The 18,023-nt window shown below is 39.4% G+C and overlaps 1 protein-coding gene across 4 annotated transcripts in view; it reads right to left on the reverse strand.

Annotated features, from left to right (window-relative positions):
- CSTPP1 (centriolar satellite-associated tubulin polyglutamylase complex regulator 1) overlaps positions 1 to 18,023 on the reverse strand; it is a 228,401-nt gene that overhangs the window by 168,061 nt on the left and 42,317 nt on the right. For all 4 annotated transcript variants that reach the window (XM_007519069.3, XM_016186432.2, XM_060176491.1 and 1 more), the window contains exon 2: positions 11,280 to 11,382. In XM_007519069.3, coding sequence (XP_007519131.1) covers positions 11,280 to 11,382 — 103 coding nt within the window. The remainder of the gene's footprint in view (positions 1 to 11,279; positions 11,383 to 18,023) is intronic.

Below are 18,023 nucleotides of genomic sequence, written 5' to 3' on the forward strand. Positions count from 1 at the left end.
ATCTAAATTTGACATGCCTTTCCAGACTGTACTGGTTGAACACAACTGGTTTATGCGATTAAGGAGACCTAGGAGGGTAAGTCCCTGTACAAGTGGAGAACCAGGAAAGTAATGTAATCTAGTCCAAATCAGTAGACCCAAGAGTCAGGGAAGCCACTGGTGGAAGTTATAGTCACAGTGCAAAGGCCTAAGACTCAGTGGTGGTTTGTGTGAGTCCTAGTCAGAATTTAAAGGCTTAGGAAACAGGAGTGCGAATGTCAGAAGACAGGAGAAAATGGAAGGATCAACTCACACAAAAAAGGACAAATTCACCCTTCCACCACCTTTTTCATCTATTCAGACCCTCAATGTACCTTATGATACCCACCACATTATTGAGGGAATCTTCTTTTCTTCTTCTTCTTCTTCTTCTTCTTCTTCTTCTTCTTTCTTTCTTTTCTTTTCTTTCTTTTTTTTTTTTTTTGGCACCTGAGTTATCACTGAGAATCAGTACCCACACTACTAACCCACCACTCCCAATAACCATTTTTTCTCTTTTTTTCTTTCTACTTTTATTTGATATTGAGAGGAGAAGGGAAGATAAAGAGGGAGAGAGAAAGACAGACATCTGCAGGCCTGCTTCGCTGTCCATGAAGCATCCTTCCTGCAGGTGGGGAGTAGGGCTTGAACCTAGCTGGGTCCTTACACATGGTGATATGTATACTTAACCAGATGTGCCACCACCCAGCCCCTGAGGGGAATCTTCTTTTCTCGGTCTACAGGCTCAAGTGCAATGGAAATACCTTCATGCACACACCTAGAAACACCTGGTTAAGTGCACATGCTACAATGAGCAAGGACCCGGATCCGAGCCCCCAGTCTCCCACCTGCAGGGGGAAAGCTTCACAAATAGTGAAGCAGTGTTGCAGGTCTCTATCTGTCTCTCTCCCTCTCTATCACCCCCTTCCCTCTCAAATATCTGGCTGTCTCTATCCAATAAATAAATAGATAAAAAAAATTAGGAAAAAAAGATATCAAGAGTATAATTCCACACTGTTTCCACCATCAGAGTTCTTTATTCCCACTCCCTCCACTAGCTACAGTAGTTCCCCCAAGGTTGCAGATATGGGTTGACTATTATTTCTGTAAATATATATATATATATATATTATATATATCTCCTTTTTTTCCCCTCTATGTTTTGGCCATCTCTTCCTTCTAAATCATACCTTCCTGTTTTTCTCTCTCTCTCCAGAGATGGAGTTGGGAGTTCAGAGCCCTCTGGTCATCTTCCTCCTATTCCATCTCCCCTGCTGGGAGTATGGACCAAAATTCTTTATGGGGTACAGAAGGTGGGAGTTCTGGCTTCTGTAATTGCTTCTCCACTGGACATGGGCATTGGCAGGTTGATCCATACCCCCAGCTTGTTTCTATCTTCCCCTAGTGGGGTAGCACTCTGGAGAGGTGAGGTTCCAGGACACATTGGTGAGGTCATCTGCACAAGGAAGTCAGCATGGAATCATGATAGTATCTGCAACTTAGTGGCTGAAAGGCAGTAAGATACAAAGCAGGACAAAATTATTAATGAACAGAAATCAAAAGTAGGAATAGAGAAGATGAGAATAGAGATCTTAAGAGTGGAAAGAACCGAGGAAGTCTATTTTAGGTATGTCCCTAGGGGACCCTGACTTTTCTGGTTTTTGCCTGAGTTTGACAGCTAACATGGGGATGGACAAAAATAAGAGAAGATGATATAAGGGTTGAGAATAGGACTAGAGAGTTGGATTAGGACAGAGTAGCTCCCACACTTGAAGAAAATCTATGAGTAAAATTAGCTATTTATTCTATCAACCTGACCCAGGGCCCATATATATTCTTATTTAGCACAAGAGCTTGTGTAACCTCTGAGTCCCTGTCAGTCTGAACTCTCAATTCATGGTCACAGATGGGAACATTCTAGGCTGCACACATTTCAGGACCCATTTTCCTTGAGTGGCAGGGTAGGATAACTCAGTCTCTCTTAGGAGAGTGGGGCAGTCCTTACCTTTGCTACTTTATAGGGAGGACAAGTTCCTGGAGTGGCACACGAAAGGGCTTATGATGATGTTCCTGACAGAAGTGAGCAGTGATGGTGGAGAGAAGGATCTATTAGATGTCTAGGCCCATCATATCTGTATGGGAATCCAAGGATTCTCTAACTAGAGCTCCAGATGATAGACATGGTAAAGACCACACTTGAATTCTAGAATGATATTTAACATTTTAGCAAAGCGATGAAGGGATTAGTTGGAAAAAAGCATGCAAGGAATAATATTTTTGTATGATTTAGATATCAGACTCATGTGGTTCGTGATTCTTAACATCAAATTTGACTCAGAAAAACATTATCTTAAAAAGGTGGTGTTTGGGAGCCAGGACAGTGGTGCAGCAGGTTAAGCGTACATGCAGAAAGCACACAAACCAACATCAGTATCCCAGTTTGAGCCCCCGGCTCCCCACCTGCAGGGGAGTTGCTTCACAGGCAGTGAAGCAGGTCTGCAGGTGTCTATCTTTCTCTCTCCCTCTCTGTCTTCCCCTCCTCTCTCCATTTCTCTCTGTCTTATGCAACAACAATGACAGCAATAATAACAACAACAATGATGATGAAGAATAAAGGCAACAAAAGGGAAAATAAATAAATAAATAAAGTTAAAAAAAAGTAGTGCTTACATCAAGTTTAAAATGCCTTCCATCCTCTCCAAAGGCAAATTAGGGCCATTTGAACACAGCGATACAGTTCTCATGGTTAAGCCCCCTAGAGAGGGCATATGTATTGCACAGAAGGTGAAGTATGAGTGTGTGCAGATGAACAATTATCCCCACACATGTAAACGCAGCTTGTGTGGTGTAAATATACTCTCCCTGCCTGCAACTGCCTGTGTAGCACTCTCTCTTTGGGCTCTGTGGTTTCTCAGTACATTCCAAGTGTTGGGAGGCTGCAGCTTGGCTCAGCAAGCATAGATAAACAGCTTCCTGGAGCAGGCTGCCAGTGTGAAGAGCTATGACCTCAGCAGAGTAAGTCTGCTTTTCATTACCGTGAGCACATCACTGCGCCACTAGAGCTACGAGAAGGAATGGTACAGGCTGGACAGACCTGACCTCACTTGGGTTTCCCATTACACCTGAAATTCTTTAACTTTGGAAACCAGCAGAAAGATAGGCAGAGAGGAAATAGCTTATAGATTGTTGTTTTTTTTCATTTTTAATGTTCAGACAAGTTTTTTAGGCAATTCTCTGTGCTATATGAGTGAGATGGCTAATACAAAATGGTTAATAGTCATAGGAACTTCTTAAATGCTTTTCCAAGAAAATACACAGAGTTTGGGGTAAACAATAAGACCAAATTGTCTTCAATAACATCATTCAAGAGAATGATAATATTCATTCAACATCATTCAAGAGAAAGAAGAAAAGGAGCTACTACTTTTCTCTCTTTCTTTCTTTCTTTCTTTCTTTTTTTTTTTTGCCCCCAGGGTTATTGCTGGGACTCGGTGCCTGCACCATGAATCCACTGCTCCTAGAGGCTATTTTTTTCCCCTTTTGTTGCCCCCTTTTTTTTCATTGTTGTGGTTATTATTATTCTTGTCATTGAAGTCACTGTTGTTGGATTGGACAGAGAGAAATCAAGAGAGGAGGGGAGACAGAGAGGGTGAGAGAAAGATAGGCACCCCCAGACCTGCTTCACCTTCTGTGAAGTGACTCCCCTGCAGGTGGGGAGGTGGAGGCTTGAACCAGGATCTTTAAGCTGGTCCTTGCGCTTCGCATTGTGTTCGCTTAACCCGCTGTGCTACCGCCCAACCCCTGGGGCTACTTTACTAGAGACCTGAGGAGAGAAACAAAAATCCCAGAAAACTGGAGTTAAAGGGGAGTGAGACAGAGTTAAGATGGATCATCTCCAGCCAGATGTCTGTCACTTCACTTGATTTGCACATTACCACTTTGAGATATGTGTTAGCATTCTTTACAATGCTTTAGCCTCGGGAAGCATAACACAAGAAAATGAGCATTTGCTGTCAGTGTTATTTAATGACAAAGGGGTGGATTGAAAGTTGCTTCTAGGTCCACTCCAGATACAATATTACCCGACAAAGTAAGTTTGGGACCACTGTGCCTTAAAGTAAATGTATGTGCTTGTGTCATTTCCCAATAAGAGTTTCCACTGAGCTGGTTGAAACTCCACTCGGTCACTGAAGAAAGGGGTCAGTTATGGCCTTAAACAGGAAACTGCTTGAACATGACCCCTCTTGAGGGAATCCTAAGGAACAATTTGCTTTGTGAGGAAGTCATTGACTTACAGAGATGCACCTGCCGTGGGGCTGGAAGCGAAAGAGACAGACAAACATTTCAGCAAGTTGTAATCACAGAGAGGAGCTTCATTTGACTTTCATTTCACTTTTCTCAGGGAAGAAGAACCTTTGTGTGGCTGCCAAAATCCAAACTGTCTCTCCTCCTTCCCTCTCAGCGTCCCCTACCCCCACTCCAGTTCATTAAAGAACTTCTCGTGAAAGGTGCCAGATTGTGTCATTCTTTCCTGCTCTTTTGCCAGGCTGTGCTGCCAGCACAACAGATCTGCTAGAGTTCTGAGAAAATTAAGGAAGAAATTAAAAGGACTGGTGAGTTTTAAGTGTCCTACTGTTGATGAAGTGAACTATCTTGACTTGTGATGTGCTATCTGATATTACTAATAGCACTACTGCTCAGTTAATTCAGATTTATGTGTGTGTATCTGGTTGCCAGAGGAGTGCTCAGGGAATTATCGGACTGGTGGTATGAGAAGAAATATTAGGGTTTGGACCTAGCAAGGATTCTTTATATTATTTATAGATGAAAATAAATCAAGTAATTTCTCCAAGGGGGAGTATTTTATTATGGAGAATTATACCTACATTTTTTACTAGCTAGCTATAAAAGGAGCTCTGATGAAAACAGAAACAGCCAAGGATGGCATTCCTTCATTTCCTCTTACTGAGCATTTTCACAACATTTCTCCCAACTTATAGAAGGGAGGGAGGAGGTGGGCAAGTAAAGTTTTTCCTGACAGGGTGAATCTGGGCCCAATTATTACTTGCATAACCTTTGACTCTGACTTCTAAATGAGCCAGGAGACCAGTGGTCTGTAAAATGGCTTCCTCAGTTACCAGGTCAAGAGCTGCTGGATAGCTTCCTGTAATCAAAACATGAAGGGACGGAAGAAGCGAGATAGAGTCTAAGCAGAGAGGCAATTTCATGTGGACCCTCAGCATGCCTGGATTTTTAAGGCTCGAAATCAGTTTTGGTGACTGAACTCACCAGTCTGTCTTCCTGGAGACTTTGTGCTCTAGCATACCCCTGGCAATACAGACAAGAACCAGTATCCTTAGTAGATTTCACAAAGGATGGCTTGCGGGAACCAGTAACAGCTAAGGATAGGACTGCTTTAGCTCGAAGCAAAATCTATTCCTGGCAATTATCTGAGTCTGTGAGAATCCAGATGCTGACAATGAGAAATGGGTAATTTTCTGTTACAATATGTCAACTTCAGCTAAGAACTGAACTATGGGGGGTGGTGCAGGGGGGGGGGGGGATGAGCGCCAGAGAGAAGCATTACCCCTTTTGAAGAAGCCTTAAAGAAGCCTGTAATAGGATTAGTCATCATTACTTCACCATACCACATTCTGACTCAATTTAACAACAATAAGAAGGGGGAATATGGAGCAGAAAGGGCCCAGAAAAATCTTAAGTTCATCCTCACTCAAAGCTATAAACCTAGAAATCAGTGAAGTTCTGGTTTGTTCTGATATGCTTCTTGTTGCTCCAAATCTGTGCTCCTCTGTTACCATAAGCACAAGAACCCAGAACAATATCACGTTAATGTTGGATGCTGAGTAGTCCTAAAGCAAAGCAAAACCAAACCAAACAAACTTCAGAACTAGTTTACGCCCCTAACTGTTCTAGATTACTTAGAGAAATGGATATATATATCGAATTTAGAAAGCCTGTTTTTTTAAAAAGAAAAATAGCACATACTTTATAACCATGCTTTTTTTTCATTAGAATTACACTGTAATTGACTGAGGAACATGCACTATTGGAATCCCCATTTTTATCTATAAAAATGAATTAGTAAAGTTCATATTCCATGTGTTTATTCTAATGAAAACAATAAAACAGAATTTTAATTTTTGCTATGAGGGTATATTAAAAAATATACAACTTCCTAGAATTATCAAGTCTTCTAACTCATGTATCAGAAAGAAATTATTAATGTTCTCATTCTACAAAGTGACAAAGATTTCCATCTGTCTTTATTCTAGATACTAGAAAACGGAACTACTTTTATATATATATATTGCCTCCAGGGTTATTGCTGGGGCTCAGTGCCTGCACTACGAATCCATTGCTCCTGGAGGCTATTTTTCCCATTTTGTTGCCCTTGTTGTTGTGCTTGTTGTAGCTGTTACTGTTATTGTTGTCATAGCAGTTGTTGTTGGATAGGACAGAGAGAAATCGAGAGAGGAGGGGAAGACAGAGAGGGGAAGAGAAAGATAGACAACTGCAGACCTGCTTCACCCCTTGTGAAGCTACCCCCAGCAGGTACGGAGCCGGGGACTCGAACCAGAATCTTTACACCAGTCCTTGTGCTTTACACTGTGTGCGCTTAACCCACTGCGCTACCGCCCAGGCCACCTTTGATATCTTTTTTTAAGTTATTATTTTATGAAAGACAGAGTGAAAGAGGGGGAAGGGAAGGAGGGAAGGAGAGAAGGAGGGAGAGAGAGAGAGGAGTCAGAGCACTGCTCAGTTCTTAAATAAGATAGTCTAGGAGACTGAACCTGTGACTTCTGGGGCCTCAGGCATGCTGTTGACACACCAGCAGGCTGAGCTATCTCCTGGTCAAGCACAAATAATTTTTATGACTAGGTAATCTGTACTTGCAACTAAAATAGCCACTATGAAAACTTCTCAGGAAGCTAAAATCACTACTGAAAAACAAAACAAAAACAAAGATATTTGATCATAAAAAAGAGCCTTCTATGCCTACCACAGAGTACCATACTTTTCTATATTAGTATGTGGAGGCTGAACTTCCCCATGTCAAAGTGTTGTAACTACCAATTTAGCCTGTAAAGAATGGTTCCCAATTCTAATAGGAATTCTCAGATTTCAGCTTGTTTTGCTCTCATCATTATTTTTCCAATGTCTTAAAAAGCCACCTTCCTCATTTTGTCTCTACCACAAGAACCTGGTCACACTCTGCTGTGGTCTCTAAGCTTCAGCTACTCTAGCCTCATTGTCTCGGATGTGCTTCTTTGGAGGTCCTGACCCGGGGCTGACACTTGGTCTATTCTTAGAGCGGCACCTCTAAAACATCAACTGCTTTTACCTCCGACTGGTTGAAAGATGACATTCAGAGGTAGAGGCTGTCTACATCATAAAAAGATTATCCTTTGGAATTTAGTATCCTTCTTTCAAGCATGTCCAGAGGAATATGATCCAAAGAGCTCACAGTCTTGCAGACATATACACCCAGGACAGCTTAGTTACTCATGTTTTGTAACTTATCCCGATTTGTTAGAACAATCGGAGGTTTGTTGGGAAACACCAGCAGCCAAGGAGTGACAGGTGAGAGGGCAAACAGACACAGGGTGGTGGTGTGGGGAGGGGACAGTAGAAAGGCCTTTCAAAAGCCATTTGGAAGAGTACTCTTATTGTTATTTAAAGGTCAACCATCCATCATTAAGTGTTCTAAAGTCTCAAGATGTAAACTTGAAACAGAGGTAGGAGATAGCTAACATAGTTGTTAAAATCATGCTTCTTACTAGCTACAGGTAGCTCCAATTGCAACCCTCTCCCCAACCCCCATCAAAAGGCTGGGCATTTCAATGGTGATGAACTGAGGTCACCCAGTCAAGGCGGTATGGCATATTGCTTTTAAGAGATAAATAAAAGAAATGAGAAATTATAGAAAGAAGAAGATATAGCTGGGGAGACAGCATAATGGTTCTACAAAAGACTTTCATGTTTGAGGCTCTGAGGTCCCAGGTTCAATCCCCAGCACCACCATTAGCCAGAGCTGATCAGTGCTCTGGTATTTCTCTCTAATTAAAAATATAAATTAATTAGTTAATTTTAAAAAAAGAAAGAAGATATCACAAGATGTTATCTGTTTAAGCCTCCAGCAACATTAGATAATACAGGAACTGGAGGCAATAGAGAAGAGTAACCTTTGTAACACTGCAGATGAGACTTGTATCTTTACCCTGCTGCTTGTCAGCTTGTGAATTATAAAAAGCTATTTTAAACATGTCAGAGGAGGAGGACCTACTGGGGGTTGAATTGTTATGTGGAGTACTGAGAAATGTTATGCATATACAAACTATTGTATTTTACTGTTGGCTGTAAACCATTAATCCCCAATAAAGAAATTTTAAAAAGAAAAACTATTTTAACTTTCCTGAGCCTCGGTTTCCTCACCAAAAAAAAACTATAATAATAGTACCTACATCAAAGTATGGCGGCTGAGCCATGGTATGAGTTTAATAAAAATTGCTTATTATAATATATTATATTATTAATAGGTGAGATTTTAATTACACCCATTTCATAGTTTAGATAACTAAATCCCAGAAAATTTCATAATTAGCCCAACATTATAGAGCAAAGACTTAGAAGGATAAGAAGCTCTTCTTCTAAGGACAGAGCTCTTTTCACATTATTATGCTTCTCTAAATCACTATAAAAATGAAGCCCAAGAGAGGATCTCCACTAGGTAAGTCAATTCATAATCAAAGGAAAATCAGTAATTTTTACCACTTACCAACCCCCTTGTCTACAAAGTGCCGCCTCCCATCCTATCATACATCTTTCAAGTCTTTCCTTCTCTTTCTTTCTCAAGAATATCAGAGCTTTGATGCCAGCACACTTTTGAAAATAACTTGCCTCTGGCCAAAACGGTGTCTTAGAAGTAGAGAGGTGTCAGGTATGTGCCACTCACACACACACACACACACACACACACACACGTTATGTAATTCTTAGTTTCCTGAGGACAAGAAACAGCTCACTTGGCAACTAGATTTCTATCAGCACTATGGAAAATCTTAAGATTTTTCTTTCAACAGTGTGATGGTAGCTAAAAGCTACAACAAAGCTGCATTCTGAAATAACTGTATAACAGCTCTCTGTGGGCTCTGTATCAGTCTGACAACTCAGCATTAACAAAGAATAGTGGGTATTACTTTTGGAAGGCTGTGCACATAGTATGCATGTTCTTAAATGTCAGACTATAAAGTTTTAGGGAAAAGAATCAACAAAAAAACAGAGAGATAGCTATAGTCTTTATTATTAGAAAAATGGGTAGGATGCAGTAACTCAAAATATAGATAACTAAATTCAAAAAACATTCATCTATTACCTATTCAATGTTGCACTCTAGCAGACACTGGGAATACAGAGATGAAGAAGAAATAATGCTTGCCCTCAAGGAAACAGCACAACAGGAAAAAGATTTATGAAAGATATGGACAAGGAATAGGTAAGGAGGGAGACAAGAAAAAGGCTGAGAAGAAACACTGCCCCCAGAAGAATCGTATTTCACTTGGCAAGGAGCCTCAAGAGTACTGGTACAGACTAACTGGTCCAGAAACTTAACCACTAGTCTCGTCAGTTCTGTAAAAGCAAGCAGAGCTATTCAAGCTCAGTCTTTATTCCCTGTCCACCTCATTTGCTGCAGCCCACGCCATGAGTACAAGTTAAATTCTTTTCTCTGGTTCATTCTCCTTTAGAAAGCTGGGGAAAGTGACCAACTCTGCTCCTGAAAAGCTTGTTTTTCCTAGAAACTTAAGGTTCCAATACATAATAAATATAATTTATTCATGTGTGTGTGTGTGTGTATGTGTGTGTGTGTGTGTGTGTGTGTGTGTGTGTTTTTCCAGAACCCTTATCAGATCTGGCTTATGGTGGTGTGGGGAATTAAATCTGGGACTTTGAAGCCTCAGGCATGAGTCTCTTTGCATAATCATTATGCTATCTACCCATGCAAGAAATTTAAATTTTATTTATGAGATCTACCAATCATTCAGAGCTAGAGATAGTCAAGAATTCCCCCTAAAAGCAACTGATGTGTAGGCCATAAAAATAGCTATACTTGCTGAAGATTAGGAAGGAAAAAGTCTATTTTTCCAATGAGAATGGATTGGAGTTCATATTTCATCTTAAATATAAGTCTGTAAGAGACTACTCTCCTTTACTTAAAATGTCCCCAATAAATGGTAGGGGGGGAACCAAAGGAAAGGGAATTCAAACTATAATACAAATATGTGAGGGAGGCCAGGTGGTGGTACACCTGTGTAAGTACACACATTACAGTGCACAAGGACCCAGGTTCAAGCTCCTGGTCCCCACCTTCAGGGGGAAAGCTTCACAAGTGCTCTCTATCCCTTTCCTATCTCTTTCCCTATCTCTCCTCCCCTCTCAATTTCTCTCTGTCTCTATCCAATAATAAATAAATAATAAAAAACATACATGATGCACTTACGTGAAAAAAAAATGCTTTACATTTCTTCTACACACCCTTTCAAGGTGTTTTAAATAATTATTTCATTCAGCCTGAAAATACATCTGTGATGTTAGAACAAAAAACAGTGAAAATTTCAAAGTTATGATCTATGAAATGCGTCCTCCAATTAGAAATATGTTAGCATCCTATGGGAAACTGTAGAGGAACAGCATCTTAAACACTTTCATGAAACAAGTCAGCCATGAGGAACACATAGCTAAAACAAATCAAACTGAATCATCTGTGTAATAATAGAAAGTTAAAAATGGACTAGGCAGTGGTGCACCAGGTGGAGCACACACATGTGTGCAAGGACCCAAATCTAAGCCCCTGATTCCCCACCTGGAGGGGAACCATGCAGCAGTGCTGCTATTGTCTTTCTACTTACTCTTCCTTCTCAATTTCTCTGTCTCTTTCCAAAATAAAGAAATAATTTTTCAGTAAAAAATTAAAATTTACAAGAAAGACCTAAACATAGAGATCTGATAGACCAAATAGGCAGTTGGTAAGCTGTCATACTCATAATCATTCACAAGACACGTCATTGGACTAATAAGCAAGCTGCACTAAAACATGTTTGAATAGGCCTTGATGAACCCACCCAGTGGAAGCATTGACCACTTCTACATAATCAGCACTGTCTTGCTCTGTCCTTCATGTGCCTTGCCTGCTTCCAAGAGCCTCTTCTGGGCTCACCCTTTTGACAATACATTCATGTACTTACTACTCTGTGAAGAACCTGGCAATGCCATATTGGCTAATATCTTCCTTGTTCTCTAGCAGCTGGCAAACTGCATCCTCCATATACGTGAGGACATGTCGTTGAGCTGTAAATGAAAGAAAAAGTCAGTGAAATATTAAATAAATAAATAAATAAAAGTCCTTTCTGATCTCAGTAGGAAGCCATGAACATCAACCAGCGTACAGACTGTGTCCCAAAGTGAACTAGTATAGGCAAACCAAACTTGCCAGGACCAACTGAACACTGCTCTCAAAGGGTAGAAGGGGAAAGGATGGAGAGCATCAGATTGGCTGTTAGTAGAGCATAAACCATTCACTTTTCATTTAGTGATACAAAGGAACCTTAGAACCAAGTAGCAGAAATACCTGGAATTTCTTTTTCTTTCCTCTTAGGGCCCTATATGCCTCAAAAATTCACACCAGGAAGTAGTAATTCTATGCTTAAAGTGTGCATAATCTGATGGCAAAGAAAGTGATCTTTTAGAAGCACTAAAAAAAAATAAAATTTAATATCATGAAAACTTCAATATATGCATTATAATCACTAACCTTGATAATAAGATCATGAAATTTATGTCTCAGAAGTCGTGTTCTTTATTATTATTACTTGTTGTGATGAGTAAATGTGTGAATTAATCATGAGCTTACTCTTTGCTTTACTTTTATATTTAGATTGACTTCAGCACTCTTTGAGCATCCTCAATGGACTTATTTTAATGAAAGGTGTTGAGTATTAAGCAGATCTGGGTTTGACATGGCTGTCTTTGGTTGCTTAATCTTACAAGTCTACTAAATCTGCACCTATTTTGTTCTTTATCAAGAACATAGTTAGGGTGTAGGAGATAGTTCACTCAATAGAGCACACAAACTTTTAAGTTCAAAGACAGAGGTTTGTGGTTCAAAGACAGACACCAGATTCAAAGGAGGTCTCGAAACTTTACATCAGGCTCAACCTGACGCTGTTGACTGGCTACGGAAGAAGGGCAAACGCTAGAAGAAGACACCACAAGAGAGTACCAGAGAAACGGGAGGCTTCACACTCTAAGTAGAGTAGTGCTGTGATGTCTCTCCTCTCTGTGTGTCTCTTTTCCCTCTCTGCCTCATGTTCAGTCTGGGAGGGAAAAAAAGTTCCTTACTGTAAGATAAGGACAATATTACTACTTATAACAGTAATGCTATTACTGTTAATTCAATAAGATAGTGAATGTAAAACACAGTAACTTGTTCCAAAGAGTAGACAGACACTAAACAATATAGTATGCTTTGACTTAGCAGTTTTCAACAAATGTTTGTTCCCCTTCTATGAATTTTTGACATTAGATATTACAATGGTATCCTGGCAGACTTCATATAGAAACTTCTGGTGTCCATTTATTGCTTTAAAAAAAACCTTTCTTGTGGAGCAATGAAAACAAAACAAACAAACAAAACCCAAACTGATGAATGTCCAATGAAAAAAAAATTCCATGAAGGTGCTGCCAAAATGGACATTTATCTCTTTCATAATTTTATCCGTATGGTTATCTAGTGAAATTCTTATAAAGCAAGTAAGTTCATCTACCCAAGTTGTACTCAGGAGGCTTTTCATTTGATAATAGCTTCACCATGTTTGCACCAGTTTAAAGTCCAGATGAATGATATGTTTACATTCTACGACTTGTTCCGTTGACGTGAGTGCTTCCCAAAGCTAACAACTATCAATCACTGCAAACATTTTCCAGAACCTGAAACAGCCCCACCAAAAGATGTAAAAGCAAAATAAGTGCTTCATCTAACTCAAGAACTCTATCTAAGTAAAGCTGAGTGGATCTTGGTCTGGGTGTGGTGTACTGCACACCAAAGGAAAGAAAGGAGGGCGGAGGGAAGGGGAAGGTGGAAGGGCTCTGGGATCTTGGTGTATGATGGTGGAAAGGAACCTAAGTAGGGGAGAAGGTGTTTTACAGACAGCTATAATGGAAAGATAAGAGATCAACAACTATATGGTAAACCATTAACCCATCCTCAAATAAGGTGGGAAAAAAGACTAAAAAAATTTTTTAAAAGACATAGTTGTAAAAAAAAAAAAATTACTTGTAGGGCTGGAGAGACAGCATAGTGGCTATATAGAAGACTCTCTAAATAAAAACAAAACTGAGCCTAGTGGTCTATATTGTGTATGCACAAATTCTTTAATTCATTCCCTGGTACTACATTTGAAAAAAACAAGATTTACAAAAACACTAAAAGGACCTTTTTTTCCCCTCCATTTTCTTGATGAGGGAGGTTGCTTCTTTATTCCTTTGCTCATTCCATATTCACCAAAGGTATATATTAAGCATGTATAAGCAATTTAATGTCACTGTTGGAGTTGCATGAATAGTATTAAAAATAGGTTTCTTAAAAATAAACAAATAACAAGCAACCCAGGACATTGGATAAAGCATCAAACTCTCAAGCATGAGGTCTTGAGTTCAACACTTAGTATCACATTTGCCAGAGTGAAGTTCTATTACTCCCTACACACACACACACACACACACACACACACACACCACCATGAATAAATAAATATTTTTAAAAATAGGTTCATTCTCAAATGAGATAATACAGTTGAAGTGGAGGGGGAAAGTAACCTATTAAATGATGAAAGAACATATGGACAAAAATGGACTTCGTTCTAGATGAAAGGTTCTCACTGGTCAACCTTCAGATGCATAATTTGAAGGGCTGCATTCAGCACTGACCCATCTATTTACCTGGATGAACTCATCTTATACCTGGTCACTTCAGCTTCTTTAACTAAGTCAGAAAAATCTGTTGTCTTTCAGGAATTGGTAGACTTCCTTTTTTGTCTGTTTGTTTGCAAAAGAAGTTTTATTGAAATGCAGTCCACTCGTTTGTGTATAGTCTATGCTGATCTCATGCTCAAGAACAGAGTAGCTGTAACAGAGCCCATGTGGCCTGCAAAACCCAAAATCTTTGCTATCTGGCTCTTTACAGAAAAAAAGTTCACTGACTCCTGTTTAGATCAGTGCAACATCACCGTCCAGACCTCAAAATATGACCATTAAATCTCTGCCTTTTCGTGGATTACTAGAACTTTGCAGAGGGGAAAAGGAAGCAGCTGAAAAGATTCCTCTCCCTCAGCAAGGTTAGCATCCCAATGGTTAGCATCCTCAGGTGGCTAGTTACCTTGAGGGAGAAGTTTAGGATTATCTCACTAAAGGGACCTCTTTTTTGTTATTGTTGTTTTGCTTTTGCTTTTTTTTTAAGTTAAAAGGAGTGTTTATTAACACCATTCCCACCACCAAATGTCTGTATCCCCCCCTTAGCAAAGCTGAAAAAAATCTACCCTCATCTTCCACTCAGAGTTTTTTACTTTGTTGCAATAGTCCAAACTCAGTCAAATTATACTTTGCATTTCCCTTTCTGCCCTTCTTTAAAGGGACTTCTATAAAAGGAAAATAACAAGTGATCTCACTCATATGAAGTAGATGAAGAACAAAGTGAGGGAAAAGACAAGTTCAAATAAAAACAAACCCTTAAGCTACAAACTGAAGTGCAGGGAGTGAGTTGAAAGAGTGGAAGGAAGCTGGTACATTGGTGATGAACATATTGTGGTAATACATATTTTGAAGAAGTGTAAAATTAAAGTTTTAAAGCAGATATAGTCTTGTAAGCCAATGCTACTTCAATAAAAAATGCTTTATTAGTAATTAGTAATGGGGAGTACAAGTCTTGAGTATCTGTGTGACTTTTTGAATGACACTGTGAAATACTGCGCTAATCGTTTCACATGCCTGCTTTATTTCATCATCACAACATTTTATCATAGGTATTTTGTTGTTTTTTTATAATTGTATTCTTTTTTTTTTTAATGAGAAAGATAGGAGAGAGAGAAAGAACCAGACATCACTCTGGTACATGTGCTACCATTGAACTCTGGACCTCATGCTTAAGAGTCTAGTTAGTGCCTTAGCCACTGTGCCACCTCCCGGACCATATCATAGGTATTTTGATTACTTCTAGTTTACAAATGGAAGAGCTGAGAGTTAAAGAATGAAAGTAACTTAATCAAGATTATGCAGCTGGTAAGAAAACAAGCCAAGACTTCAAGCCAGGTTTGTCTCATACCAAGAACCCAAACTCTTAGCACTAGACCAAACTGCCACAATTCTGACACTTCATATTATCTTTATTTACATACTTTATTTACTTTTAATGTTAGGGCTTTATTGAGTAGTGGCTTACAGTATAGTCTTTTTTCCCCCGCCACTTCCATTACCACACGTCTGTGTCTCCATTTCCACCCCCATAGATAACCACTAGAGTTCCCCCAGTCTTACATATAGGTTGACTTTTTTTTTCACATTCATATGCTCAATTCTCTATATTCTGCATATAAGTGAAACCATTCTGTAATTGTCCTTAACCTCCATACTGCTTCACTGAATGTAATCTTCTCCAATTCTATCCATTTTATCCTAAAGGACACAGCATCAACTTTTTTATTAGTGACTAATACTCCACTGAGTATATGCCCCATAACTTTTTTACCCCGTTATCTGTCAAAGGGCATTTTTTTGGTTGTTTCCAAGTTTTTGCTATTGTGAATAAAGCTGCAATGAACATGGGGTTGCATAGATCCCTTAGAATCAGTGTTAATGTCTTTTGGGTATGTGCCTAGGAGTGGAGTTACTGGATCATAGGTTATTTCCATTTGTATTTGTTTAAGGATTCTCCATACTGGCCACACCAATTTGCATTCCCATCAGCAATGTAGTAGTTTCTCCCTGCACATCCTCTCTATTTTTATTTATTTATTTATTTATTTACCAGAGCAGTGCTCAGCTCTGGTTTATGATGGTACAGGAGATTGAACCTGGAACTTCAAGACCTCAGTCATGAGAGCCTCTTTGCATAACCATTGTGCTATCTCGCCTCCATATTCTCTCCAACACTTCTCTCATTTTACTGATGAAGCCCATTCTCACAGGTGTGAGTTGGAATCTCAAGGTGATTTTAATTTGCATTTCTCTAGTGATGAAGTGAATTGGAGCATTTTTGAATATGTCTGTGGGCCATGTGGATCTCTTCTTTACAGAACCATCTATTCATATCTTCTGCCCACTTTTTTATTGGGCTGTTCTTTTTCTTTTTGTTGAGCTGTGTGAGTTCTTTGTAGATGTTTGATATTAACTGCTTGTCTGACGTGTAGTGTGCAAATACCTTTTCCCATTTGCTGGGCTTCCTGTTTATCCTTGTGGAATTTTCTTTTGATGTGTAGAAGTTTGTTAGTTTGCTATAGTCCCATTTGTTCATTTTTGGTTGTTTCCCTTGCCCACGGGGTAAAGTCTCCAAATAGGTCTTTAATGCTAAGGTCCTGAAATGTTTCACCAATGTATTTTTCTATGTATTTTATAGTTTCAGGTCTAATATCCAGATCTTTGATCCATTTTGAGTTAATTTTGGTGCATGGTGTTAGGTGGTGGTCTAGTTTCTTTTTTCATTTTTCTGTATGTAGCTGTCCAATTCACCCAGCACCATTTGTTAAAGGGACTTTGTTTTTCCCCACTGGACACTTTTGGCCCCTTTGTCATATATAATGTGACATGTGTGCGTTTAGTTCTGGCCTCTATATATTATCTTTACACAGAGCACAAAGGTAGGGGTGTGTTTTATTAATAAATCACCTGAGTGATAGCATCCATTCGTGTGTGTGTGTGTGTGTGTGTGTGTGTGTGTGTGTGTGTGTAAAAGACAGAGGGAGGGAGAGAGAGGGAGAGTCCCCACCTGCACTGGTGTGCATGCCGATCTGTATTCTTGTGAAGTCAGAACTTGAGCCCAAATTTCAAAGTTTCTTACAAAGACAACCCCCCCCTCCTGCCACACACACACACACACACACACACACACACACACACACACACACACACACACACAGTGTTTGCTCCACTTATCCCTAGTTTACAAACTGGAGTCAGAAAGTCCTGGTGCTCCTTTCTCTTTTCTTTTCTCTTATCTTTCTTTCTTTTCTCTTCTTTCTTTCTTTCTTTCTTTCTTTCTTTCTTTCTTTCTTTCTTTCTTTTTTTTTTTTTGTAAGAAGAGGAAAGGAGGCAAGAAGAACAAGGGGAAGCAGGGAAGTTTCCTCCCTGCAGTGATTTTCACACAAGCCAATCTCTAATTGCTGCTCCCTGGTGGTTTCCTTCTCCCGCAGCTCTTATCACTCCAATGTTCCCTCTGTGGTTAAGTGTAACACCCAACCCTGGAAAATCCTTGCACTTTATCAAACTTCAATGAGACAGAAGTTCAAAGCTCTTGCCTGGCAATAAAACATGAGGAGTGCTTTTTTATATTATTTTTTAAATGCAAAGGAATAGGCTTTAATTTATGTGAGTGATTAAAGAATAAAAATTGCACACCTGCAGCCCTGGAGGGCAAAGATATCTGGGCATCCTTGCTGCCCTCTCGAAACAGAAAACCACATTTCAGATTGGCTTCTCCTCTTCAGTTTCTCCCTGAATTCTACAACAAGATTAAGTTTTCTAATATGTACTAGTAAGGTTTTATTGTTCTGAAAATCACACAAAATTACAAGTATTTGTATCTTCCTCATATACTATCACTGCCCGAGATAAGGATTTATATCTCAACATACTGCACTGAAAAAAATCTAAGCAAAATAAAAGCAAATGCTGTTGATCTTTAATGAACCTCACAAATGAAGGCAGTTATAGACTAGAAACTT

This window comes from Erinaceus europaeus, chromosome 17 (genome assembly GCF_950295315.1).
Source record: "Erinaceus europaeus chromosome 17, mEriEur2.1, whole genome shotgun sequence".
In the NCBI taxonomy this organism is placed as follows: domain Eukaryota; kingdom Metazoa; phylum Chordata; class Mammalia; order Eulipotyphla; family Erinaceidae; genus Erinaceus; species Erinaceus europaeus.